This window comes from Denticeps clupeoides, chromosome 13 (genome assembly GCF_900700375.1).
Source record: "Denticeps clupeoides chromosome 13, fDenClu1.1, whole genome shotgun sequence".
Classification (NCBI taxonomy): domain Eukaryota; kingdom Metazoa; phylum Chordata; class Actinopteri; order Clupeiformes; family Denticipitidae; genus Denticeps; species Denticeps clupeoides.
In genome coordinates this window covers 2,958,094-2,985,170 of record NC_041719.1, presented here as the reverse complement: position 1 = coordinate 2,985,170, position 27,077 = coordinate 2,958,094, and the positions used below count along the sequence as shown (strand labels likewise).

General features: G+C 50.9%; 1 protein-coding gene across 13 annotated transcripts in view; it reads right to left on the bottom strand.

Moving 5' to 3' along the window:
* msi2b (musashi RNA-binding protein 2b) overlaps window positions 1–27,077 on the bottom strand; it is a 163,911-nt gene that overhangs the window by 102,074 nt on the left and 34,760 nt on the right. For all 13 annotated transcript variants that reach the window (XM_029000062.1, XM_029000064.1, XM_029000065.1 and 10 more), the window contains one exon: window positions 23,363–23,455. In XM_029000062.1, coding sequence (XP_028855895.1) covers window positions 23,363–23,455 — 93 coding nt within the window. The remainder of the gene's footprint in view (window positions 1–23,362; window positions 23,456–27,077) is intronic.

Sequence of the window (27,077 nt, the reverse complement as noted above, 5' to 3'; positions counted from 1 at the left end):
AAACAAATAAAAAAAAACACTGTACTATATTAATGTAGCTTGTCTGTAAGCCCCTGACCGAAAACTCTGAATCAATCGAGCCCAAAATGGTCAAATCTATCAACAGTCATAATTTAGGATGATGCCTGCTTAGAATGATGCCTGCTGGATTTCATTCATTTTTCTATCAAAAGCCACAATTTACTCGGTTTAAGTTTAGATGTGTGCGGACTGACAGCTGAACAGCTTTTACGTAAATACCTTACAACCAGCGGCCCAGAGCTCGCTCTCAGGCCAATTACCGGCCGTCTCCATGGCAACCCCTCGGTACCTCAGCCTGTGACAGTTCCGGTAAAGGGCTGTTACGCTCGGATAAAAGCGGCGCGGCGCCTGGGAGGAGGAGGAGCAGAGGGCCCGGCGAGAGCCGGCATCCCGTTCAAGTGAGAGACAATGCGGCCCAACTCCTCCACAGATCAAAGCCCGAGGATGAGGACGCCGGCGGATTAGCTCCAAACCGCCGATAATGGGCCGGCACTCACCACGGCGCTTTACATCGCGCGCGATTCCTTCCTTAACCTCGCCGTTTAATCTGTGCGCTGCCAGTTGCGTAAGAGCGACGTGAGCCAGGATGTGCTGTTAAGTTATTACATGTCACTTAGTTTTTACTAAAAACCAATAAAAAGCTCAAACGTTTCGTGAAAGTGAAGTGATTGTCACTTGTGATACACAGCAGCACGGCACACGGTGCACACTGCATTTAAACCCATCGCCCTGAGTGGGCAGTGGGCGGCCATGACAGGCGCCCGGGGAGCAGTGTGTGGGGACGGTGCTTTTGCTCAGTGGCAACTTGGTGGATCGGGATTCGAACCGGCAACCTTCTGATTACGGGGCCACTTCCTTAACCGCTAGGCCACCGCTGCCCCTTTTTTTTCTTTTCTTTTTTTTTCCTTTTTTAAGATTGAGCCTTTTTATACAGGGTTTCATACATGGTCATACTTGTGATTCCGTACATTTTGCAATACATCAAATCACTGTTATTATGATCTGCTGGCCTATCTTGTGGCCTTCAGAAGCAACGTAATCAGAGAAGACTCATATCAGAAGAAGGACATCAGTCAAATTCTGTCACGATTGTGTGTGGAAGCAGTTCTGTAACTGAGCCAGTGGCAGCCGGCAGGATCTGAAAATGAGGATTCGCAGCAACGTCTCCTGTCAGTCTGCATTTGAGGATGATGTAATAATTACTTTTACGCGGCCTGGGCCCCGGCAAGCAGACAACCCCCTGGCATCAGGACACGGACGTCCTGGTCACTTTCAATTAACACCAGGTGCGGGGGGGGGACGTCCAGCCAACGGGGGACACCAGCACCCACGAGTGTAACAGCTTGTGACAAGTGGCGGCGTGGCCTGCGGGCCGAAGCCTCCTGAGAAGAGTTTCCCGTCAGGCGTCTGAAGAAGCAACATCAGAGCGGGACGCCACCTCCTCCCAGAAGCCACGCTGAAAGCCTTACCGAGACGGCCGCTTTTGAAATGGAAGTGAAATGTAATCTCTGCCCACCTGAAGCCTTGGCGTACTTTGAGAGCGAGAAGAAGCGGACGTGAAAAATAATCCCTTTCCACTCGCTGCAAATGAAAGGTCAACAGCCCGTCAAATATGCAAGAGTGGACTTATGCTGAGGACGGCCGTCTCTTGAAGAAGAAAGGAGGAGGGCGGGGGACTTTTCCTTTTACGTCCGCGCTCGTCAGGTCTTGTCTGACGGGCAGCCGGTGGATCCCGGTGAGGCCCTGAAGATCTGAACAAAGTGTTCCTCACAACAGCCGACCACGGGAGGAAGGGAGGAACTGCGACAGCGATCATCTTCTCGCAGGACGAGCCGGCCTCTTTCGAGGTCCTACGCACAATAACATGCACATTTGTGGTGCCACCTTTCAGGTCCACTTGTCCCCTTAAAGTGAGGGGTTCCTGCAGATCGACAGGCATGATTCGGGTTGACTGATTTCGGCCCTTTTTGAAGTGATGTCATCCAGGGCGACCGTGATCGGTTGGTTGTAAAAAAAAGAGACGAGATGTCCTCTGCATCTTTCGAGGTCCTACGCACAATAACATGCATTTTTGTGCTCGACACTGAAACCGGGAACTTGTTACGGTTCACAAAGCTAATCTGGAATTGACGAAACACACGCAGAAACATCTCAGAGCTGCGGTGAAGCACACAGTCGTCAGAACTGAGCGGTGGGCGAAGGAAGCCCAAGGTCGATGTTAATCCACTTAAAGCGAGCGCAGCGGACCAGGGAAAGTGCCACGGGACGGCCGCGGACCTCGGTGCACGTTGCCATGGCCACCGGTCAACATCGCGGACGGGAAGTTCTAAAGAGCACGTCTGTCTCCACACATCAGTCACAATGAAAACCTCTTCCTCCTGTCCCCCGGGTCCTGCTCTTCTCGCCGCTCCGCTGAGGCCCAGGCCCAGATGGCGGACAGCAGGGGCCGCGCCGGCGCCCCCGGGGCCCTCGGCTCCGCCCCGGGGCGGCGGCTGAACCCGAGCCGGGAAGCCGTGAAGAGCTCCGCTCGCTGGAGCGGCTCCCAGTGGTTGGGTGCAGTGGTGGCGTTTTCCCTTCTCAGGGAGCAGATGGTGTCATTATTAGAACAGGGGCCTTTCACCTCCGGGACGGGGGGGGCCCGCCGGCACTCTCGGCCCCCCTCTCCGTCGGTGGCCTGGTGGCGTACCCCCAGAAGCCAGCCAAACACACTGCAGCCCTGCCAGGCAGGGAGACAGACACGCGGCCGGGCCCCACAAAGCAGCGGTGCGGGACGCCACCCGGGAGCCGCTAAAGAGCACGCCGACCGGCAAAGAGAAACTTCCGGAAATAGAACCCAGATCGGCCAAAATGCCAGGGGTCTTGGCAGGAATTTGGGAGCAGGATGCAGGTGGGGGCTGAGGAAGGACCTCGAATCCTCTCTGCCAATCTCTAATCAATTGCTCGGGGAAAAGAAGGCGGCGCCAGACGGTACAGCTGCATCTAAAGCGGGACGTGCCGCGGCACTCGATTCGTTAGGAGGCGCGGAGAGAAAAGATGACCGCTGTCCAGGAAGCGGTGAACGGGGTTGTAATGTAATAACCGCGACGTGCCTCGCCGAATATAATAGAACTGGAGCTGCGAGTCCACTGTTGGTAATTCGGTACCGAGGGGTTCCAGTTACAGTTCCTAGACCGGGACCCAAAAAGTACCTGGCAGAACATGGGGGCAGTGCAGGGTTCACTAGTTGGCCAATCAGAGATCTTGAATAACAGATTCGCGGATAATCGATCTGCATTTTTTGGTTTGGTAGCAGATGTTTGTGACATGACACCAAGATAAAAGCTGGTCTTCAGAAGAACTCAGAGAAACCGGATCCTCTTTTAAGGGGTCGATTACCGGGATGGACTCCGGCTTCACTACAACCCGGAACTGGTTAAACTAGCATTTACATTTACATTTAGAGAATTTATCAGATGCCCTTATCCAGAGCAACTTACAAACAGTAGTTACAGGGACAGTCTCCCCCTGGAGACACTCAGGATTAAGTGTCTTGCTCAGGGACACAATGGTAGTAAGTGGGATTTGAACCTGGGTCTTCTGGTTCGTAGGCGAGTGTGTTACCCGCTAGGCTACTACCACCCATAGTATGGATGAAGAGTTGGGGTGGTGGTGGGTTTCCCGAATCATCATGTCCCTGGAGCAGATTCATGTCCTGGAAGGCGAGTTCGAGTCTATCCCAGTTCACACAGGGACAGACAAACATCTTCCCAGCCGCGTCCTCGGTCAAACCCGAACCTGACGGAGCTCCGAGGTCACGCAGCTGATGAGCGAAAAATGCCAATAAACACCACCGCGCGCAGCTGCATCTTCACAAGCGTCTCACGTTTATTTTATTATTCCACTGCATTGGCCTTTCTGATCCCCGCTGAAAGTGACCTGCCCCGCGGACAGCTCGGGGCTGCTGGACATCTGGGATCCATTTATGAGTCGGGGGTCGACAGAAACTATTTGGCCCGAGCAGGCATGGTTAAAGTCTGTCAGAAATGCATTTTTAAAGCGCTGGACCAACAAATGACCAAAAAAATACGTATAGACCGATACCTACAGGAGGACCGCTGACCACCAAACTGCGCCTGTAAAGACGGGTGTGGACTTCATGTCTTCCAGAGGAACAGAGGTCATTGCTAAATCACAACCAGGTGGAGGGGCCGATGCTGGGCTCACATTTGTGGTGCCACCTTTCAGGTCCACTTGTCCCCTTAAAGTGAGGGGTTCCTGCAGATCGACAGGCATGATTCGGGTTGACTGATTTCGGCCCTTTTTGAAGTGATGTCATCCAGGGCGACCGTGATCGGTTGGTTGTAAAAAAAAAAAGAGACGAGCAGCATCAGGAGATCCGAGAAGTGTAAAGTGAAGTGATTGTCACTTGTGATACACAGCAGCACAGCACACAGTGCACACAGTGAAATTTGTCCTCTGCATTTAACCCATCACCCTGAGTGAGCAGTGGGCGGCCATGACAGGCGCCCGGGGAGCAGTGTGTGGGGACGGTGCTTTGCTCAGTGGCACCTCAGTGGATCGGGATTCGAACCAGCAACCTTCTGATTATGGGGCCGCTTCCTTAACCGCGTGGCCACCACAAGTAGGACTGGAGATGTTCTGGGGACGTGTGGTGATCAGCGTCCATTAAGCGTTAAGTGTGTGTGGGTGTAAGGATCTAAGAGTGTGCGCATCACCGTTTTCACACTCTCTGTGTTTCCCATGCTGCACAGCGGCCGTCTCATCTCTCCGCCCCGAGTCGGTCGGGGTTCCCGGCACCAGCGCGCGCGGCCGCGACTCGCTCGCCAGGACGGCTAATTGCATTACGCCGCCTGCTGCAAATGCCGTCAAGGGACCCACGACGCACTGCTTCCCCAACAGCCTAGAGCCTGAGGACTTTGTGAACGTGAGACAGAGCTGAGCTCCGTCGCTCCGATCCAGCCCTCTCTCGGCAGGAGGGAGAGAAATAAACAGGGAACTGGCCGGTATGAATAACGGAACAATCAGAGAGACAAAACGGTGTCTGTGTGTTTTATAAGGATAAAACCTGGTAATAAACGTACTATAAATCTCCAACCACACCAAAACTTAACCTCAGCAACTTTGCGAGGACATCTGATTTAAGATATAAAACCAAGGACACACACACACACACACACACACACACACAGCTGCTCTCGGTGTTTTTAGAGGCCACTAATCCCACACAGGCTCTAAGCTCATATGGAAAAGTTTCCATTTATGGCCCATAACTGGAAAATGCACCTTAAATGGTGGGCTGATACGATATTGAAACTCTTTTTATGTGATGAACTTCGTGCAGAGCCGTCGTCATGGTTACTCGGCAAGGAAGAGGCTTAACGCGGGGGGTGGGGGGTCCGATCACATTTTTTATTACGGCGATGAACAAACACACACATTTACACACAATTACGGTCGGAGAGACAAACAGCGGAAGGCCAGAGAGTATAAATCACGGCGAGGGCGATGGCGAGTGCCCGACGGGCCGAAGCTCTTTAATTTCTATTGCCACAGACTCCTGGGTTGGCGCAATTTACACAGAGCTAATTCACTTAAAATGCGCTAATAAAGATCTATTAAAGAAAAGCCACGTGCATCTGGGGAGCGCTAGCCTGAGATAAACATGTTTCAGGCTGTAATTAGTGTGTGTGAGTGCGAGTGTGTGTGTGTGTGTGCGTGAGTGTGTGTGTGTTAATGCCGAAAGGATCAAACGCACCACAGATCCCCCCCAGCAGGACCAGGGCACCGTCCGTCTCAAAGACGGAGTGCGGTGCAAACAGCCACCGTCATTTACACCCCCCCGTTACCTCTGGGCTTTGCCACCAACACTCGGCGCTGGAGGTGACGTGAACATCACGGCCGACGCCAGTTCAATCGCGTCCGAGTCACTGGTGTCCCAGGGATTCAAAAACTAATACAGGCGTTACTTTTTGTAAGTAGAATAAAAATAATTCCAGTCATTCGAGTGTGAAAGTGAAGTGATCGTCATTGTGAAACACCGCAGCACAGGACATGGTGACACGGCGAAATGTGTCCTCTGTATTTAAGCATCACCCTTGGTGAGCAGTGGGCGGCCATGACAGGCGCCCGGGGAGCAGCGTGTGAGGACGGCGCTTTGCTCAGTGGCACCTTGGCGGATCGGGATTCGAACCGGCAACCTTCCGATTACGAGGCCGCCCCCTTAACCGCCAGGCCGCCGCTGGCCGTAATTCCGGGGTGAAAACATAATTCCTAATTAACGTATGGACAAGCACAAATGTGGCCCACAGATCCTGCTCCTGGCACTCCGGTTCCGTGTATTCCAGACCAGAGTTTTGTGTTTGCTCTGTGTTGTCCCTGATTGCCATGACTGTGTTCACCTTTTGTCATTTGTACAAATGCATCCTCGGCGCACCCCGACCTTGTTCTGTCCTCCATCGTCCGGTTTTTACTTCTGTGTGTGACCTTGTGACGTTTTTTTTTTGGTTTATTAAGCCCTGTTGTGTGAGTCGAGTGAATGCGTCCATTCCCCCCCGCCGATATAAATCCTAGTCACTGTTGCTGGTACTGCTTGCGTTTGATTATCCGTCCTGGAGCTCGGGGTTTTCACACATCTCCTGTCTTCAGCAACCTCTCGGTTCAAGATGCTTCCAGAAGACGTTGCCATCTCAGTAGGAGGATTTCTAAAGCGTTCTAAAGTTCTGCCCTTGCCTGAATAGAATAAAACAAAAAGCCCTTTTATTGCGTCTGTGGTCTTTAGTCTTTAGTCAGCTGCTGTAATGGCTCTGAACAGGGCTGCTGCTGCTCCTGCCTGAAACTACGCCAGGCTCAAGTGGGAGAAAAATGGAAAGTGACACAAGGAGAGCGAGGGAGGGAGCGATGACTTTTTGATTATTTTTCTAAATGACACTTCAGCCTGCACCAGGCTGTGTAATTGTGATTACTGTGCCGCTATTTTAGGCCGCAGCACTGAGCCAGCGGCTGTAAATAGCTGATGTTCAGGAGACGGGGGGAGGAGGGCAAGGTTAAACAGAACTCTCTCTCTCACACACACACACAAGTACACCAAGTACATACAGTACTAAGACAGTACACACACATAAAGCACCAAGATACTTTTTTCATTTTCGTATAACCGATTGCAAAATCACAGTACATGTTTCTGTAAAGTTTGTGGTTGTCTAAGTGTTGGTGGTATTTGTAGTAGTTGTGCTTACAATGCAGGTGATTGTAGTTGCTTTGGTTATTGAATTGGCAGTAACAGTGGTTATTATGGTGGTACTGGAGGTTGTAGTAACAGTGGTTATTGCGGTGGTTGCAGTTGTAGTAACAGCGGTCATTGTGGTGGTAGTAGTGGTTGTGGTGTTAGTAGTGGTTGTGGTGTTAGTAGTGGTTATGGTTGAGATGGTTGTAGTGACAGTGGTTATTGTCGTGGTAGTGGTGGTTGTACTAAATAGTGGTTTTATGGTGTAGGTGGTAGTGGGCTGTAGTTGTTGTGATGGTAGTAGTGGTTGTAGTAGTTGTGGTTATGGTGTAGATGGTTGTAGTAACAGTGGTTATTGTGGTGGTAGTGGTGGTTGTACTAAATAGTGGTTTTATGGTGTAGGTGATAGTGGGCTGTAGTTGTTGTGGTGGTAGCAGTGGTTGTGGTTGTAGTAGTTGGGGTTATGGTGTAGATGGTTGTATTGTGGTAGTAGTGGTGGTTGTACTAAGTAGTGGTTTTATGATGTATGTGGTAGTGGGCTGTAGTTGTTGTGGTGGTAGTAGTGGTTGTGGTTGTGGTTGTAGTAATAGGGTTATGGTGTACATGGTTGTAGTAACAGTGGCTATTGTGGTGGTAGTGGTGGTTGTACTAAATAGTGGTTTTATGGTGTAGGTGATAGTGGGCTGTAGTTGTTGTGGTGGTAGTAGTGGTTGTGGTTGTAGTATTCGGGGTTATGGTGTAGATGGTTGTAGTAACTGGTTATTGTGGTGGTAGTGGTGGTTGTAGTAACATTGGTTATTATCGTGGCAGTGGTGGTTGTAGTAACAGTGGTTATTGCGGTGGTTGCAGTTGTTGTAACAGCGGTTATTTTGGTAGTAGTAGTGGCTGTGGTGTTAGTAGTGGTTATTGTTGAGATGGTTTTAGTAACAGTGGTTATTGTTGTGGTAGTAGTGGTTGTACTAAATAGTGGTTTTATGGTGTAGATGATAGTGGGCTGTAGTTGTTGTGGTGGTAGTAGTGGTTGTAGTAGTTGGGGTTATGGTGTAGATGGTTGTAGTAACAGTGGTTATTGTTGTGGTAGTAGAGGTTGTACTAAATAGTGGTTTTATGGTGTAGGTGATAGAGGGCTGTAGTTGTTATGATGGTAGTAGTGGTTGTAGTAATCAGGGTTATGGTGTAGATGGTTGTAGTAACAGTGGATATTGTGGTGGTTGTACTAAATAGTGGTTTTATGGTGTAGGTGATAGTGGGCTGTAGTTGTTGTGGTGGTAGTAGTGGTTGTGGTTGTAGTAGTTGGGGTTATGGTGTAGATGGTTGTAGTAACAGTGGTTATTGTCGTGGTAGTGGTGGTTGTACTAAATAGTGGTTTTATGATGTAGGTGGTAGTGGGCTGTAGTTGTTGTGGTGGTAGTAGTGGTTGTGGTTGTAGTAGTTGGGGTTATGGTGTACATGGTTGTAGTAACAGTGGTTATTGTTGTGGTAGTGGTGGTTGTACTAAATAGTGGTTTTATGGTGTAGGTGGTAGTGGGCTGTAGTTGTTGTGGTGGTAGTAGTAGTTGTGGTTGTTGTAGTAAGGGTTATGGTTTTAGATGGTTGTATTATTAGTGGTTACAGTGGTGTAGATGGTAAAGAGATGTAGGTGTGGTTGTAGTAACAGCGCTTGTGTTTGTTGGTTGTAGCAGCAGCTGCCGTTTGTAATCATGGTAGTAGCTGCTGTTATGGTTGGAGAGGTTGTGTGGTTGTGGTTTTGTGGTCTTTGTGGTCTTCTCTCGCTTCGTCGCCCCTGCAGTCACCACCACAGGAGCTGATCCGGGATTTCTCAGACTTCAGGTCTTTTTCCAAAAGCCGCTCCAACTTTTTATCAGCTGGCAGCGGCGCGTCGTCCTCCGCGGCGTCTGCCAAAAGTCGCCTCCGTGTTTCCAGCCATTTCCAGAGCAAACAAGAGAAAGTAAACAAGGCCGTCTGATCGCTCGCGACACGTTCGCCATGTCTGGCTGAGACACGGCCGAGGGCGGGGACCGGGGAAGGGACGCCTCACACAGAAGTTTAAAATAAAACTTCACAACTTCAAAACGAAAAAAACCAATCTGCGTCCAATCTGCACTCAGGAGAAGCCTCCGCCGCGGAGTTCAGACGTTTGGTCACATGACCCCAGCCCGCTGCGATAAGTGGGTCAGCGGAAGCATGTTTGCAGAAGCTCTTTATGTAACTTAAGTCCACAGAGTCTCAGATTGGGTAAATACGGTCCGCGGATAATATGATTTATATCTGCGACGCATGTTGCTATTTACAAAGTCAAATAATGGCAAGGCCCATGAATTATGCAGGCCTGCATGCCCGGGTGAGACACTGAGAGGCGGCGCTGACGCTGCAGGTGGACGTCTTTTCGTTTTTTTTGTTTTTTTTTAGTCTTGTTAAGGTCCTTGAAGAAGAGTTTTGTCGACCCGGCTTCTCGCCGTTCTCCTTTTTGTCCTCTCTCCCAGCGGTACCGCGGCTGCCGGGGTGGCATCGCTCCGCCGTGCCGGTGGCAGCTTGACTGTTCACCCCCAGACTTCCCGCCACTTGTGAAGTTGCCACGGCAACCGCCCTTGCGAGGCGCCTAATTGCGCGGCGCCGCCGGACCCCGGCGCGGAAAATCCTCATGCAGCCGGCGTGCGGCGGTAAGAAGCCGCTGTCCGGATCGCGCCTTCGGGCCGCCTCCCACTCAGACAGGGGTCGGGGGTCAGAAACAAGCGAAGCACCTGTGCTGCCAGTTTTTAAGTGACTGGGAAGAGCAGACTAAGGGCACGCCGACATGATTTAGAGGCATTTTTATTCCAACTAATTTTTTTTTATTTATTTTTTTTTTTTTCATTTCGTCGCAGGTGGAGAAAGCAGCAAAAATTATGCTCCGGTTCACGTGAAGGAAGCCCTTGAGTACGCGCCTCTCCATCCAACTTGCTTAGAAGCGTGAGAATTAAAAGGTGCAACGCGTACGATCTGGCCACCTGGAGGATTTCTACTCCATCGGATCGGGGAAGTGCTGCCCAGATGCCCAGATCCGCCAAGGTGCCACTGAGCAGAGCGCCGTCCCCACACGCTGCTCCCCGGGCACCTGTCATGGCCGCCCACTGCTCACCAAGGGTGATGGTTAAATGCAGAGGACACATTTCACTGTGCGCACCGTGTGCTGTGCTACTGTGTGTCACAATGACAATCACTTCGCTTTCACTTTCTTTTTCAGCGGTGCTTCCCAGTCCCAGCTGAAAGATCTTCCTTTTCCACTTTTCCTTCTCCACGCTTTTTCCACTTTGCACAAAATCACTTTGCACAAAATGACTCTGCACTTTTTAGGTCCTTACTGCTCTTTCTTTTATGGCTCTTTCTTTAAACATTGTAAAAACTGTAACTCATTTGCACACCTTCACCCTACCAGTTACACATATTTTATGTTAAAGACGTAAAAGTGTAATACTTGGTTCTGTTTGCAATATTTGCATATTGGTTCATTGTTTACTTGCAACATTTGCAATACTGTGGTCTGTAGCAGTTGCAGAAAGCATTTCACTGCACATCATACCGTGTATGACTGTGTATGTGACAAATAAAATTAGAATTTGAATTTGAATTTTCCATATTGGAAGAATATGTATTTAGACATATATTAGTTAGTTAATAAAAAATGTGGGTGTGGCAAATAATGTGCAGAACCGTGCGTCTAATATCAGACGAATCAGCAAATGACAACTGATTTCATGTGAAATTGAACTGATTGCGTTTTACACACCAGAAAGTCCAGCATAATAACAGCTAATAACATTAGCTACGTGGAGATCGCATCATTTCCACAAGTGCGGGTTTTCACCCGGCAACCCCAAGAACGGAGGGCTGATGGGAAAGCGTGGCCCCGCCCACTGACGTGTCAGAGAGGCGGAGGCCGCCGCTGGGTGTATCATCCATTCGGCTCAACAGCACTTCACCCCGCACTCGACTCCCCGTCCTCAACGCCTTTTCATTTCTGTTGTATTTTTTGCGCCTGTGAAGTGCGGAGAATGAATCGGCTTTTTTTTTTTTTTTTTTTTGCACATTTCGGTCCAATGAGGTGTGAAAGAACAGCGGCGGCGAACACAAAGGGACGCTGCGCTTCAAATCAACCCAGGAATATTATAACGATCCGGCCGTCCGCTGTAACCTGAGGACTATGACCTGAGGGCAACTAACGTGGGTGGTGGTAGCCTAGTGGGGTAACCAGAAGACCCAGGTTCAAACCCCACTTACTACCATTGTGTCCCTGAGCAAGACACTTAACCCCGAGTGTCCAGGGGGGGACTGTCCCTGTAACTACTGATTGTAAGTCGCTCTGGATAAGGGCGTCTGGTAAATGCTGTAAATGTAACAGACACAATGCCGCACATGCCAGTCTACGGTAACACATCTCACACACATGGGCCGGCTCCGGTGCTGACCGTAACGCCCCCGGGCGGCGGCCGCGGGCACGAGATCGGCCGCCAGGCGCCAGCAGGAGGATCTCCGCCGGAAAGACGGCTGGCGGGACGTAATAAAGCCGAGCTACGGGCTGCTCGGCTGCCGAGCCGGAGCTGCGGTAATTACAACGCGCCGCGCCTGACAATCGGCCCGGGCCGCGCTGGACGCCGACCAGCTCCTCCCCGAAGCTCTCTCTCCGGCACGCCGGCAGCACGGGCTTCATATCGCGGCGGGAGCGAAATGCCACCGAGGTCAAGGTGTGTAATGAAGCATTCTGATAGTGTGAATGGTTATTAAGTTCTGGGAGAGCGCGCTCACTTTCCACTCAGGGGCCCGCCGTAAAAAAGTAGCACTCCGGCAATGGGAGCGGGGAAGCTGTGAAAGTGAAGGTCACCGCGGAGCGCCCGCCAAAGTCTCGGGAAAATTGGTCCAATACAGGCGTCAGCCGTCCGTACAGGACACAAAAGGGGACGGGCGTTGGGTTTCCATTTCGCACGCTTTGGCGCGCTCCTCCATCATCGCCATCATCATAACACCGGAGCATCCCGGCTGCCCCCGGGTCCGGACACGCCCGATCCTAACCACCCGAAACGGCATGTTTATAGCTTTTTTTAACGCAGTGAATGCTTCCGGCGGGTAAAGGAAGCTGACCCGTGATCGGAAGGTTGCGGGTTCAAATCCTGAAGCGCCAAGGTGCCACTGAGGTCCCCGGGCGCCTGTCATGGCTGCCCACCGCTCAACCAAGGGTGACGGTTAAAAGCAGAGGACACGTTTCGCCGTGGCGCCGTGTGCTGTGCCGCAGCGTTTCACGCTCTAAAAGCCTTTGGTGGGAAATCACCAAATCGCTAACCTGAGCCAACATGTGTGGAGAAGCGTACAGTAGCTGTGAGCAATCATGCGAGGGGTGAAAATGAAAGAAAAAATTAATCTTAACTTCTCTTTTTTCGGGTTCGGAGACATACCAAAACTAGTAAAAAAAAAAATAGACGTTTTGCACCTATCCAGAAATGTAACTTCGTGGGCTGCAGCACTGCATGTTCTACCACACACTGTCTGTCTGAATCTGAAAATACACCCGCTGACGTGAAACCCGCATATTCCGCAATGCAGAACATGAAACTGTAAAAAAAATATATTTATTTTAAATAGTACAATCAAAAAATGCCAACTTTGCACACTCCACTCTGTATAAATACAATTTATACAGCATAAGATGATGAAGAGGGATTCGAACCATAAGGACCATAATGAGTACAATCCAAAAATATCTATATTTTGATCTAAGATTGGTTTTATTTCTTATTTCTAAAACTCCTTTAAACACACGAATGGCATACATAGTGGACAATATTTCATATTTTATCAAGAAAATACATTTGTAAATTTCAACCTCGCATTTTTGAATGAGGTTTTTAACACGCTTAATACACAAAAAAATAGTTTCGGCACTGCGTTACAAAGACAGAAGAAAAAAAAAAAGGTCATGATGGCCAAAAGAACAATACATATCCATATTAAAAAAAAATTCTTTACATGTTTAGTTCATCTGAGTCTCTATTCCCAGTGACACGATCTTCACTACTAACTACAAGCAAGCCATGTCGTCAGTAGCCATAGCCAAAATGCAGCATTCCACGCTGTGTGTGTTCAAACACACACACACACACACACACACGTGCCGACTGAGCCCCTCGTAATTCTGAGTGATTTGTCACTCATGAAACTCCTCTCCTCCGTCGACTGTGACACCCAAATTAAAATACTTCAGAGCGAATCTGTCTCTGGCGCCAGCAGGAACAGCTGTGTACGGGCCAAGAGCGCTCCGTCTTCAGCGCCTTTCAATTCGCGCTAAAATATTGAGCCATTAGGGCCTTTTGTCAAATGGAATCAGGTGTGATGGGAGGGCGCGGGAGAGGAGGAGAACGGAGCTCATGAAGCGCAAAGAGGGGAGCTGGCAAACTGGCTTCCGTGCTGCCAGGAGAGAAAAGAAAGAGACTCCAACTGCAAGTCTATCGACGCAACGGCCACGTTGACCTGTGACCTCTGACCTTGCCATCTGACCGGAAAAGCAGAACGGGCATGCAAAGAGCACACGGAGGGACCTGAAATCTTTTATTTAAATAAATAAATAAATATTTTAAATAAATCAATAAAAATACTGGAAATAATCATATCTGACTTGTGCTGTTTTCATGATAAAACTCATTTATAGCAGAGGTTTGCGAAAGGGATACTAATTTTTTTTCCGGAAAATACAAGATATAAAACGGTGGAGATGCGGTATACTGGGGGGGAAAATAAAGCATGCATGTAGAAAATATACAGAGTGACGGAAATTTGCATCCTTTTCATGGAAAATCAGAATAGTCTGGCTGTTTCCTCACAATGCAGATAAGCGTGAAAAGAAAAGGGGGGGAGGGCAGGGAAGGAGGGGGGGGGTCTTATTTTTATGCAGCCCCTAGTGTTTAATGCTCGAAATGTTAAAAATAAATAAATATCCCCAGATTTTCCGGAACGCCGGCTCGGCCTCGCTCCCGCAGTACGCATAAATTGTCGGGCGAAATTAGAATATAAAAGAGGCTTTTGGAAATGAAGTCTGTCCGGCGCGGGGCGTGGACGCGGCGCCTGCCAAAAGGGTCGTCCTCAGGCCCGCTGGACTCGGCAGGACACAATTATCCCCTTGATCCGAGTATGAAAACAGCGGCGTCTCCGGCGAATATCGCATTTATGGGCCCCGTCCGTTAGAATTGAAACGTGCACATCAAACAATTTTGGAAGGATGACGCAACGGAGGAAAAAGTGACCAAAAAGCCTCCACCAATCGGCCGACAGAAGACAAAAAAAAAACGTGAACAGCCATCGGCGTGCCCCGGAGAGATCATGTACATGGGTGGTAGTAGCCTAGCGGGTAACACACTCGCCTATGAACCAGAAGACCCGGGTTCAAACCCCACTTACTACCATCGTGTCCCTGAGCAAGACACTTAACCCTGAGTGTCTCCAGGGGGGGGACTGTCCCTGTAACTACTGACTGTAAGTCACTCTGGATAAGGACATCTGGTAAATGCTGTAAATGTACAACGTTGAGACGGCGCCATCAAGCCAACACTTCCATCCTCCCATTAAACGCACGAGTGGCGAGGCGAGGGAGTCTGGCATTGTGCGCCACGTACGGGCTCGTACGGAACGCGGCGAACCGCCGGGAAGGGAGAAAGGAGGAAGGAGGCGGTGGAAATTGCGAGGTCGAGGAGAAGTGGGTGGCATTCGGGGGCCCGGGCGGCTGTCGGTTTGAAGAGCCGCGGGGGTCGGCCCGAAGCGGCGGTTGCGTAACGGTCGGCGCGAAAGGTTGCGTAATGAAAAGCGGCTCCCCTTCAGCCCACGAACGACTCATCTCCGCGGTGGCAAGGCACGGTTAACCTGCCAACCCCCCCCTGGCACCAGCCACTCGGCGATAAACGCTATTCACGGCGGCGCCGTGATACAGTAATCGTCGCGAAAAGAAACCACCGGGGGATTTGAGACGCAAAGCCGGCGAAATCCGGGGACTAAAGCACTTCCTGAGCTGCGCCGCACGGTGCCAGTCAGTGCCAGTCAGTGCCAGTCGCTACAGGAGATAGACGAGGACTCCTGGGTGGATTACACCGCGGCGTACGGACGGCCCGGCCAAACACGAGCAAACCGGATCGCCGCCATCGGCCTCGGGGCGCTCGCGTCGTAAATAATTAGCGCGGGAAGCGCTGTTCGAGGCCTCTGGCTCCGCAGCCATCCCGCCGCGAGTGACTTAGCCGCCGTTTTGGACGCCCTTTTTAACTTCCCTTCTTTCTTCTTCTGTTTTTAAGCTTCGCACGGATGCAGCTGGACGGGTTCCTGCCACGGAGTCCTCGAGAACGCCAGATTTCCGAGCTTCGCGGGGGCGTCGCGGTTAATCGCTGCCGAGTAGCGGCTGGCGCGGCCGGGAAGGCCGCCTGGGTGGGGGGGCTGTTATCTGGCGTGGAGAAGAACCAGAACCCCGAGGTCAGGCGCATTTCTCGTGTCGAATTGAAAGTTGCTCCGCTGGTGAGGCTCGAGCATCTGCGATGCGGGCGCGCCGGAGGGCACAGCGGCGATCCGTTCTCATTAGCGGCGGCGAGGGCGGAGCCGGCCGCGGGACCAGGGCTCGGCTCCGCCCCGCTGGCCCGAGCACTCGGCCGCGCGACAGAGGCCGGACCGCCAGCTGCCTGTGACCACGTTCAGATGGATGGCAACCATCTGCTGCGGCGGCGGAAAATTAAAGCCGCTCGGGCGTCGCCGCTCATCACGCTGCCTCTCCGTGGTTTTAATTTTTTTACAGTTTTTTTTTATTCCAGAATCAGGGTGTCAGGAAAGACCAGCATCTCCTGAATCAGTAGTTACAGGGACAGTCCCCCCCTGGAGACCCTCAGGGTTAAATGTCCTGCTCAGGGACACGATTGTAGTAAGTGGGGTTTGAACCTGGGTCTTCTGGTTTTTAGGCGAGTGTGTTACCCACTAGGCTACTACCACCCCATAGGCTCATGCCGAGTCAGCAGTGATATCGTCCACGCGCCCAAAAATACGTCTATTTATTCTTTTAGACGCTTTTACTGAAAATGACTCAAACTGAATTTTTGGCCCAAGATCAAAATCGTGGACGGTTTTCGGGACTCCGCTTGGTACCATTTTGGCTGAAGTTCCGGTGTTTATGTGAGATGTAACGCGGAGCAGCCAGAGACACGTTTCGCGTTCTGTTTATGAATTATGCTGTGTACGCCGCGAGAAGACACATGGTTCCTCTTATATTCCCATGTCATGGTGGCGAACGGCGGTCTCTGCGGCAGAGCAGGAGAAACTGAACCTGATCTAGTCCCGAATGTGTCCTCCACGGCCCCAACATTTACATGTACAGCGTTTACCAGACGCCCTTATCCAGAGCGACTTACAATCAGTAGTTACAGGGACAGTCCCCACCTGGAGACACTCAGGGTTAAGTGTCTTGCTCAGGGACACGATGGTAGTAGGTGGGGTTCGAACCTGGGTCTTCTGGTGAGTAGGCGAGTGTGTTACCCACTAGGCCACTACCACCCTACCAAACACTACATACAGACGGCAGGCCTCCTGCAAACAGACTTCTCTCCGCTAATCTCCCCTTTTATGTGCTCCTGTTTTAAAAAGTGACGGGGGGGACTGATCTCACGTACGACGTCGCTAACTCTGATTTTCAAACGGACGGAAATCCCTTCAAAGCCGACGTTAGCCGCTCCAATCTTTTTTTGGTGTTGTTGAAAGGAGGCTTGGGGCTCATTCAGCAAAGGCATGAAGGGCTTTCTCACACGGCGAGTCAAATCTAAAGACGCCGCGGCCGGGCCCGAGGCCAGCCCGGGCGCCGAGGAAGACCGCCCGAGGACCGGCGGCTTCCCTTCATTAGAAATCCATACCTGCCACGGAGCGGGGAAACAAGCGCGGCGCGGGTGTCACTTAAAAGCGCGTTTAAACCCTCGAGTCGCATTAAAAAGCAGACAGTAAATATTGAACCGCACGCCGCTTCATTTGCGGAGGCCAAATCGCGCACCGGCCGGCGTGTACATTGAACTCGCGACGCCGGGTCCCGCAGCTGCACTACCACAGCGCCGGGCGCTTTAACATTTCACAACGCGGGTCAGAGGTGGCGAGGAGCCGAAGGACAAAATCTAATTCCTCACGCCGGAACCCAGTTTGGTATTAATAAAATCTTTCTGATCATTTATGTAACATTAAATTGAAACATAATTCATCTTAAACATAAACAAAAAGTCCAAATATGTGTCATTTTGCATGACATTTATGTACATTTACAGCATTTATCAGACGCCCTTATCCAGAGCGACTTACAATCAGTAGTTACAGGGACAGTCCCCCCCTGGAGACACTCAGGGTTAAGTGTCTTGCTCAGGGACACGATGGTAGTATATGGGGTTTGAACCTGGGTCTTCTGGTTCATAGACGAGTGTGTTACCCACTAGGCTACTAGAACCCTATAACAGCATGACGTTCCAATTGTAATATTGTATTTGGCAACGTCCACGGGTGATGGTTAAATACAGAGGACACATTTCACCGTGTCACCATGTGCTGTGCTGCGGTGTAACACAATGACAAAAACAATCACTTGTTTTGATTTAAAAATCGAGCCTCAAATTCACACCAAATCATTTTCGTCCTTTATCTTATGCAACCTGGTCGGTAAAGACAGACTTTGAGGTCACATCGCCGATACCGTAACACGTTAGAAGCACAGCGAAACGAGATGGCGAGTGGGCCGGAATGTGAGCTGATGACAGACCACAATGCACCACACTTCCGCAGCAAGCGTGTCGGCAGCAGGCGACACCCCCCGGGGCGAGGACGCGGGGAAGTTCATTAAAAAAAAGCAGGTAGCGCAGTGGCATTTTAGTTAATTAGGGTGCCAGCCTGGCGCGTCCGTCACCATTTCCTCCGCGAGAAGACGCTCGCGTGGGCGGTTTGCCAACAGAACGCTCAAACGCACAATCACACGCGGCAGCGGCGGGGCGACCTCGTACGGCCTTATCTTCAGCTCCACGTAACCAGCCAGACGGGAGAAATTAAGCAGCCGGCATCCAGGCCGAGGCAGCGTGGGGCAGGGGCCTCCGGGGCGCCATTAAACCGAAACGTGGGCAGCCCTGCGAGGAAGACGATGCACCAGGAGCAGGCGGTGGGGAGACGAGGCCATTTACCTGCCGCTTTGAACGCCACTTTTGGGGATAGGCGATCATTTTTTTTTTTGGGGGGGGTTAAACATACAGAAGGGGGGGTCTCCTCTTCCCAAAAGGACAGGAGGTGGAGAAGAAGAAGGACCGTTTTGACCCTGGGTAATCCCATTTTCACCGTTACATTTGCCGTAGCATGTGGTCCGAGCGGACGGCGCGGCCCAGATAAGTGCCTCGGCGGCCTGGCCGAATATCGGCTACCTGCAGCACGCGGCCATTTCGGCCGCCAAGAGGAGGCGTCGCGGGGAGAGCGGCGGGGATGGGCTTATTTCCGAGCGCCGTCGCCCCCACCCGCCGGGTGAAAAGTTATTACGGCTCCGCGGTCGCCGCCGCGGGCTAACGCGTGGCGCTCGGGGATAGGGAATGGCCGGCCTCTCCGAGAAGGCAGGAGGGGGCGGAGGGTTTTCTTTACGGATTCTAATGGCAAGTCGGTGTGGTTTAATTGGTGCAGGAGAGATCGTAATCTTCGGAGCTCTTTTTCCGGCGCGCCGCGCCGAGCCAAAGCAATCAGATAGGTGGGATTCGCTGCCGATGACTTAATCCGAAGGGTCTGGCCGATCCGCATTTTCTCTTTCTTGACAAAAATCTTCAAATGTGGGCGACCTCTGACGAAAAAAAAAAGAAGAAGAAAGAAAACACACTTCATTCAACCATTTCCACTCAATCCTCTCACGGGGAATTGCAGCCCCGCTATCTTCACGAGATTCGGGGCCCGTTAGCGGGCCCCAGAATTCCTCTTCAATCACGTCCAATCTTCTTAAACCCCCCCCCTCGGCTTTCAGCCGCGCTCCGGGGCTCTCGGGGCGTCTCCACGACCATCCACCTAATGGCGCATTTCAAAGGCAATCAAGGCGATCCCCACTTACCCCGCGCCGACTATTACGGAGGGGCGACCGGGTCAGGCCCCACACGGGCCGGATTTAAAGCCGGCGGAAGTTTGCTCCGGCCGCATGTTGTCGCGGGCTTGCGGGCATTCCGGAAAAAGCCACGCGACCTTCATCTAGCTAGCTAACAGACGGAGCCGCGTTGCCAGGTAACAACAACAGCTGGATCGTAATTGGAACTATTTTTCACGGCGGAAGCTTTTTTTTCCGTTGTTGGTTTGTTTTGAAGGTTACAACAGCCATTAACCACACACATTAACCCCGGAACAATTGCGACTGCAAGTAACAGAACGCAATTAATTTCTCCCTCTAGTTACCGGTGTGCGCGGCGCGACGCATGCTAACCCCAATACAGCCTTCAAAGTGAAAGGAAAAAAATGGCCGGTTGTTTACGTGACCCTGGCAATTCCACGGAGCTACGATATATAATCAGATACTTAACTTCATTCTTGTTCATTGCAAAATTCATGACAGCAAAATTCCTGGACGCTGCAAAAAGTTTCATGAGGAACTGCTTCGTTTTAGACGGGTGTTCAGTCAGATGTGGCCTAGCGGTTCAGGAATGTTGCCGGTTTGAATCCCGATCCGCCGAGGTGCCACTGAGCAAAGCACCGTCCCCACACGCTGCTCCCCGGGCGCCAGTCATGGCCGCCCACTGCTCACTCAGGGTGATGGGTTAAATGCAGAGGACACATTTCTCCGTGTGCACCTTGGGCTTTATTTAAGATGTAGATTACAGCTCTCAAAAACTGACCGGCCTTTAAAACACAGCGACGGCTTCACCCCGGCAGGAACCCCGGCCACGTCACAGACCACTAACCCAGGGACAAGCCGGCCTCCGTAAGTCAGTACAGCTCTTGGCGGACATTCCGGGGCAAAAGCAATTAGCGAGGACGGAGATTATGAGCTCAGATTAACTTTCAGGAATTTGGCGAGCCTCCTCGAATCGAACAAGGCCACTATTGGAGGGCTGAAGGGTACGCGGCAAGGCGCTGGGTGTTAATAGGTATCGACGACGCCCCCAAAAGAAACGAATGGCTGAACGGGGGGGGGGGGGCGGAAACGGGCTTTATAAACCTCAGACCAACACGCGGGGGGACGCGAAGGTCAAAGGCAATGTCGAATCATTCGCCTCCCCTCCCTCGCCGGCACCGCGCACGAGTTCCGCCGGCTCTGAACCCCCCCCGGCGAACAGCTGATTTCGAGCCGCGCCGAGGAGAGGAAGAGGAGCGGACGGAGGCAATTTCCTTCCGGCAGAATTTACATGCGCTCGTCTGCAGCTGTTAGACGATTCTAGAATAAGTTCTTGGCAAAGATCATGAATCCTGACGAAAAACCTCAAACCGCTATAAAATATCAGCATGATGGATAAAATTGCTGCTCTTAATAAAAGGCGTCCTGCCGAAAGTAAAAGGATGGAGAGGAATCGTTCTGTTGGAGGTGACACAAAACCTCATAACATGTGACAAAGATCAATCCTGACAGCTGTCAAAGGACTGCAATTACACACACACACACACACACACCAGCAAGTCCAATATAGTGCCGACAACAAAAAGTCAATTGTGAGTTCAATCTTTAGGAGAAGATTTATTTCCACCAGAGCTTTGTGGTGTCTGAAATCCTGGTCAGATCCCTACGACCGGCGCCTTCAAACTGATGTTCGTGCACAAAAAAAAAAAAAAAACCAACAAGAGAACAAAAATAACGGTGAACAATGTGTCTAATAACGGTTATACGTGGCGCTGCTCGGTTTAGGCTCAAACTGAAACCAAATCTATTCAAAACAGTCCTTCACAAGTAAAAGTTCACAAAAATAGAAGTAAAACATTTTAAGGCATCACTTCTTTTAGTAAATAATTGTTATTTTTGTCAATGTTGGAAGCCATATTCGTAATCCGAAATGAAAATGTGATGAATTGGCCAGCCCTAGCTCAATTTGAATGAATCTGTCCAGTTCTGGGTTGGAGCATTCTGGTATTTGCAGCTTACTGGCCTTTTGATAACCGATACATTAACATTTACAGTATTTATCAGACGCCCTTGTCCAGAGCGACTTACAATCATGTAGTTAAAGGGACAGTCCCCCCTGGAGACACTCAGGGTTAAGTGTCCTGCTCAGGGACACGATGGTGGTAAGTGGGATTTGAACCCGGGTCTTCTGGTTCATAGGCAAGTGTGTTACCCACTAGGCTACTAGCACCCGATAAGAGCACTCATAACAATTAGCATTGGCTTTCAGCGCATTAACCTCAATGGAAATGTTCAATTTTTGGTGTAAAAAAAATGAATTAAAGGGCTTGGATGCGTGACGTTGTCATGTCCGAATTGATTTTAATAATTTGAACATTTGCACTGATTCTCAAGCACTGAGCCAGGGCCACGATGAAAAGATCTGGATCCGGCTGGGGAAGTCCCAACCTGCTTTTGTCATCCAGGTCCCACGCGAAGAGAAGGCGCTCATTAAACCGTTTTTTTCACCGGAATTCGTCTCTTGCGGCTGTACACCTCCTCGCCGCAGAATAAACAGGACCGACTGGACAAGATGTTCTCCACATCACTGCGGTCCAGGCTGGAGAACCCCCACCGGGCCGGCACAGGAACTGGGACAGCGTGGACGGGACAAAGGGCCGACTGTGAGCCTGTCTGGCCCCGGGGCGAGCAGGGCTGGGTCCGCCGGGCCGAGCCGGGGGGCGGGCGCTCGGTGACGGAGACGCTGGGGGTCTCACAAGGGCACTTGGTCTGAAGCCGCACTTAAAAGCCGATTACAGTAAACCTATGACAAAGCATTAAGCCAACTCAGCTAATTAGTCTGTTTCACTACATAAGCAGGGCGAGTGTGCGTGTGTGTGTGTGTGTGTGTGTGTGTGTGAGTGTGTGTGCGTGTGTGTACTTTTCCTGTTCCTTCCGGAGATTAAAAAGTGGGCCGTAAAAGCAACATAATGAGAGCGGCGAAGGACTCCACACTGGTACACGTAAAAATGAACCGCGCTGCTGTCAGACAGACAAATTAACACAAACAAGTCTAATTAGAGACAAATGCAAATGGCAAAACACACACACACACACACACACACACACACACACTCAAATGTTACTGGAGGGATAAAAGTGTGGATGAATGGATGGAAGGAAACAGTGGCGGCGCGCTGAAACGCGCTTTAAAGTCACATTTTCAACAATAATCACTTCTCTAATGTGGTGCAACGTTGAAATGAGCGCTTTCTGAAATAAAAAAAACGGCCAATTACGGTGACCCAGTTCCCAGTGGGCATAATTCATCAGGAGAAAGGGGGGAGCTCGCCTTCACCTGGTAATGAATAAAGCTCATTTCTGCTTTATGTCCCGGACGCAGCGCGTTCTCAGCCTCTTCAGTCCCGTCTTCAGTCCTGACAGTGATGGTTTGAGGGACACAACGCTCGCGTTGCAGTGGCAGGTCACCAGGGCACCTGAGGAATTATGGGTAACGGCCACTAGTAAAGAGGCCGCTCCTGCGACCTCGCCGACCTTCACCACCTGTTCCCTCCCACCAGTGGTGAGAGCGACTGCACCACACAAGGCGCCATTAATTGGCCTACCTGGGCAACAGGGGATCAGACAGCACACACACACACACACACACACACACACACAGGCTTGCTGGCAGCTATCTGAAAATCGACTCACTGTGAGATATACACACACACACACACACCTCCAGGAGGTCAAACCTGCCAAGCAATCAGACTACACACTACAAATAAACATCTCAACAGAAGACCGCCATTCAACACACACACACACACACACACACACACACAAACACCCGCGTCCAGCTGTGTGTTTTAATTTCGTGGTAGAAGGCAGTCTTCCCGCTCTCAATCAGCACCGTCTCACAAGCACAGACCCGCCCTGGCCACCGGGGGCGCACTCCTCACGACCCAAACCAACCAATCAGAGCGGCCGAGCATCACCATCAATCCAGCAGCCAACGGGAGACAAGGAGGGGGAGGAAAAAAGGAGGCTCTTACCTTGCCAAACTGTTCAAAATACTGTTTCACATCTTCAGCTACTGTGTTCGCCGATAACCCTCCTACAAATATTTTCTTTGTTCTTGTGACCATCTGGAACGGAGAGAAAGAGAAAGAGAGAGACTGATTAAGGCGTATGAAAGCGTTTCCGACTTCAAACGAGCTACAAAGAGCAGCGAGACGGCGAGCCAGATGGCCTGCGGTTTTTCAGGGTGACCGTACAGGCGGCCACGCGCGATTGGGCGACACTTGAAGGGCAGGAGCTGAACATCCCACGAAACCCGGCGGCAGCACAATATAACGACGCAAGTCCTAATATTACGGGAATATCATTCATTCAAGTGCGAAGAGTTCACTAATAACGGGTTTATGTAAATGCTGTCTTTTTTTGTATTAATATGTTTATTGATCATTATTGACAACAAAATTATGACATCAGCATAATGAGAAAAACTATATACAGATTATCAAACCAAAACCTGAAAAACAGTGTAAATACAGTGAATGCAGATGATTCTTTTCCCTTTTACACCAATATTTCAAAATATATGTGTAAAATGGCATAATGTCCTTCTCAGTTTGTTGGATGAATCTCGTTGTGCCACGACGGCAGGTAGAACATGCAAGGGGATTTAAAAAAAAACAAAAAAAAACAACGAGCCCGGGGGAAAAGGACCGATGAGAGGACGAGGACACGACGTGGCGGGCATTCATTCACCACAACCGAGCGACACTGAGGTCACAAGGTCAGCAGGTCACAGTGATGATCTCAGAATGTCGACCCACCTCCAGCATATTACTGTGATTACACTACAATTTACAACCATTAGTAGTTAATTGTGGCCTTTAACAATCTATGTTTCGAGTAGTAATGGTCATTGTGACAGTGTAATGTCACATCGTGGACATGGGCCATTGTCTAGTTCACGCATCTCCATCATTTTTATGTGAATATGTCCCGAGCATATCACAAACAATTTCAACAAAGCCTTATCAATTTAAAAGGTTCCCCCCAGTGTACAGCCATGCAATGCATTATGGGATCGGATGGAACCGAAAGGATTAATTTGATGGGAAACAGGACCCCGTGAATTGGGACAGCCTTGAGGTGACGCTCATTCAGTCATCCGGGTCTTCAGGCGGGGTCTCAGAAGGACGCTGCCCGAATTGAGGCAGGCCCCTCCCCTCGCCGCGCCGCTTCATCTGGCCGCTCTCGGATAAATAATCCTCCCTGGCCATTCCTGGGGACCGGGGTCTGACCGGCTTGTCTGCACCGAGTTAAGTTTTTAGCGCCGTCTTCATGCCCCCTGACAGCGCGGCCCGCAGCTGATGGGAGATTTCGGGGGTCTGGAACAACGCAATTACTTTGTCCTTTTCTCTCAGCGCCGACAACAGACAGCGGGAGTCCCGGGAGACGAAGACCGCCGGCATTTCAAACCCAACCTGGAGATATTTGGGGTTTCGGGTGGGCTCCCATTCTCCTTCACCTTCACATCATGCGATATTAAATCGTTTTGTTCTTGTAAAGGGAAATCACAAAAGCATCTGCCAACGGCATTCAAACCGCCAAAACTCACGTACAATTCGTCCGAATGAAATTAGAATCATAATGCAGGACGGAAAAAATGGAGTCACAGGGATGTAACAACTGAACAGCCGACGATAGACGTTGGTAAAACCCTTTGTGTGTTTGTGTGATGGGCGGAATTATGTTAAATGATTTTTCATACCTAGTCATAGATATATTAGATAATTCAGGTAATTAAAATGAGCATCAGAGTCTTCACTCTGAGTTTTGAAGTCTTGTGATGGATGTGCATGGATGGATGGATCCAGATTCAGCGACTATATTTAATGCAGTTGCATCGTTATTTGTGCAAATTTGGAAAAGCTCCCTCGCTCGGGTGCCGGAGCGGAGGCGAACGGAGCCCGGCGGCGGTGATGGAGGAGAACTTGGTGTTACCGGCAAATCCAACACGAAAAAGCCAGAGGCGGCGGAACTGAGGAACAAGCCGGAGATCCGCGAGGCAGAGGAATCGGAACGACAGAGGGCTTTATATACGCCGCCGCGCCGCGGCCATACGTGCGCACGTGTTTATGTTATTTTATTTATTCCTTCCGGGGTTGGAGTTGCCGATGCGGCGGCCCGTTCTGATCATCCGCGGCAGGGGGGAGACGGGAACGAAAGTCCCTCTCGCTGACAGGATGTCACCTGTCACCCGCCGCGGCGGGAAGGCACCCCGGCCGTCGGGGGCGGACTGTGTTCGGCACACACTGCTGGCTGGGAGACGCTGATAAAACAGAAAGCGGAATGAGAGAGGAGGGGAACAGGTGCATTGTGGGGGAGGAGGCGACGGCCCGTCACATCTCAGGCCAGCACTCCCGAGTTCACACGGCTCGTAAGCATAGATAACGTATGAGGGTGCGCGTTCAAAAACGTACCGGCCACTACGAGCTAAAAAATATAGAATATTATATGTTCCGTGTTTAGCTAAAGACATGAACAAACAGACGACTGGACTGCTGATCTCAGGCCAGCACTCAAGTGTCAAAGGCTAAGGAATATTTACTACGTTATAACGACATTCGCAAACCAACAACACGCAGAACCTTTTATGTGTGTGAGACCATTGGCCATTATTTTGGCCTCACGGTGCAGGTTTTTCACAACCAGTTTGGATAGATTGCGTATTAATTTTTAATGCTAATATACTGACTATAACGAAAAAAAAAAAAAAAATGGGATGAGCTTCGAAACCAGGATACCAGTGCAGATAATAACAATAATTTAAAAAGGTCCATGCGGCGTTATGATCACATCACGCGGGCCCATCGCGATGGAAGAAAGATCCGGTGTAATGAATCCGTTTATCGCAGGGTGTTCTAGTAGACGCGAGTGAAGTGACTGTTTCGGGATTCGAACCGGCAACACTTCCTCCACCGCCCCAAGAGGAACAGGTGCACCGTGGGGGGTAGGAGGCGGCGGCCTGTCTCAGGACGTCAACATCTGACTTCATCACGACCGCGCACGTACACAACACTCGAGTTCAGAGCAGGACGCGTGACGGATGGGGTTCTAAAGGGGTGGAGCCGAGCCGAGCCCCGCCCCGCCGTTTAATGAGTGAAGAGTAACGTTCTTCACGTATTTCTGGCCAGTGGGAAATAAGATGAGGAGAAACGTCCTAAAGCCGAGAGTGATGGAGGATCTAAACCCCCGAAACGTGCTGCCGTATCGAAGGACACACCGCACATCCCAGAATGCTCCTTCAGGGGGAACTGGAGTGGTTTCCGGTCGGGGGTTTAAACGGAGACGGTGCTCCCCTCCACGCCTGTTGATATTCCGGATCGTTCCTCCGCTCCGGCGTTAGTGGACGAGTGGCCGGCGGAGTGGCGGCGGCGCCGGTGTTTATGTTTACTCAGCCGCTCTGATTAACGGCTGATTGCGGACGAGGGACGGCGGGCCGTCTCCACGCGCGCTCCTCGGCACACGCAACTCTCGGCGAAGGCGTTATTTTTAAATCAGCCCCCCCCGCCCCCCATTTTCACCGCCGTGTGTCTCTGATTAAGATGACAGATAATGAAGCCCACCTCCACGGCCCCTCCGGCGGCCCAATCACACACTCAGAGCTGATTGCCGTTCTCCCATCACACCGCGCGCCGCCAATAGCGCCGCCGGGGTTAACGAATGCCCCGCGGGCAGGCCGCCACGCGCCGG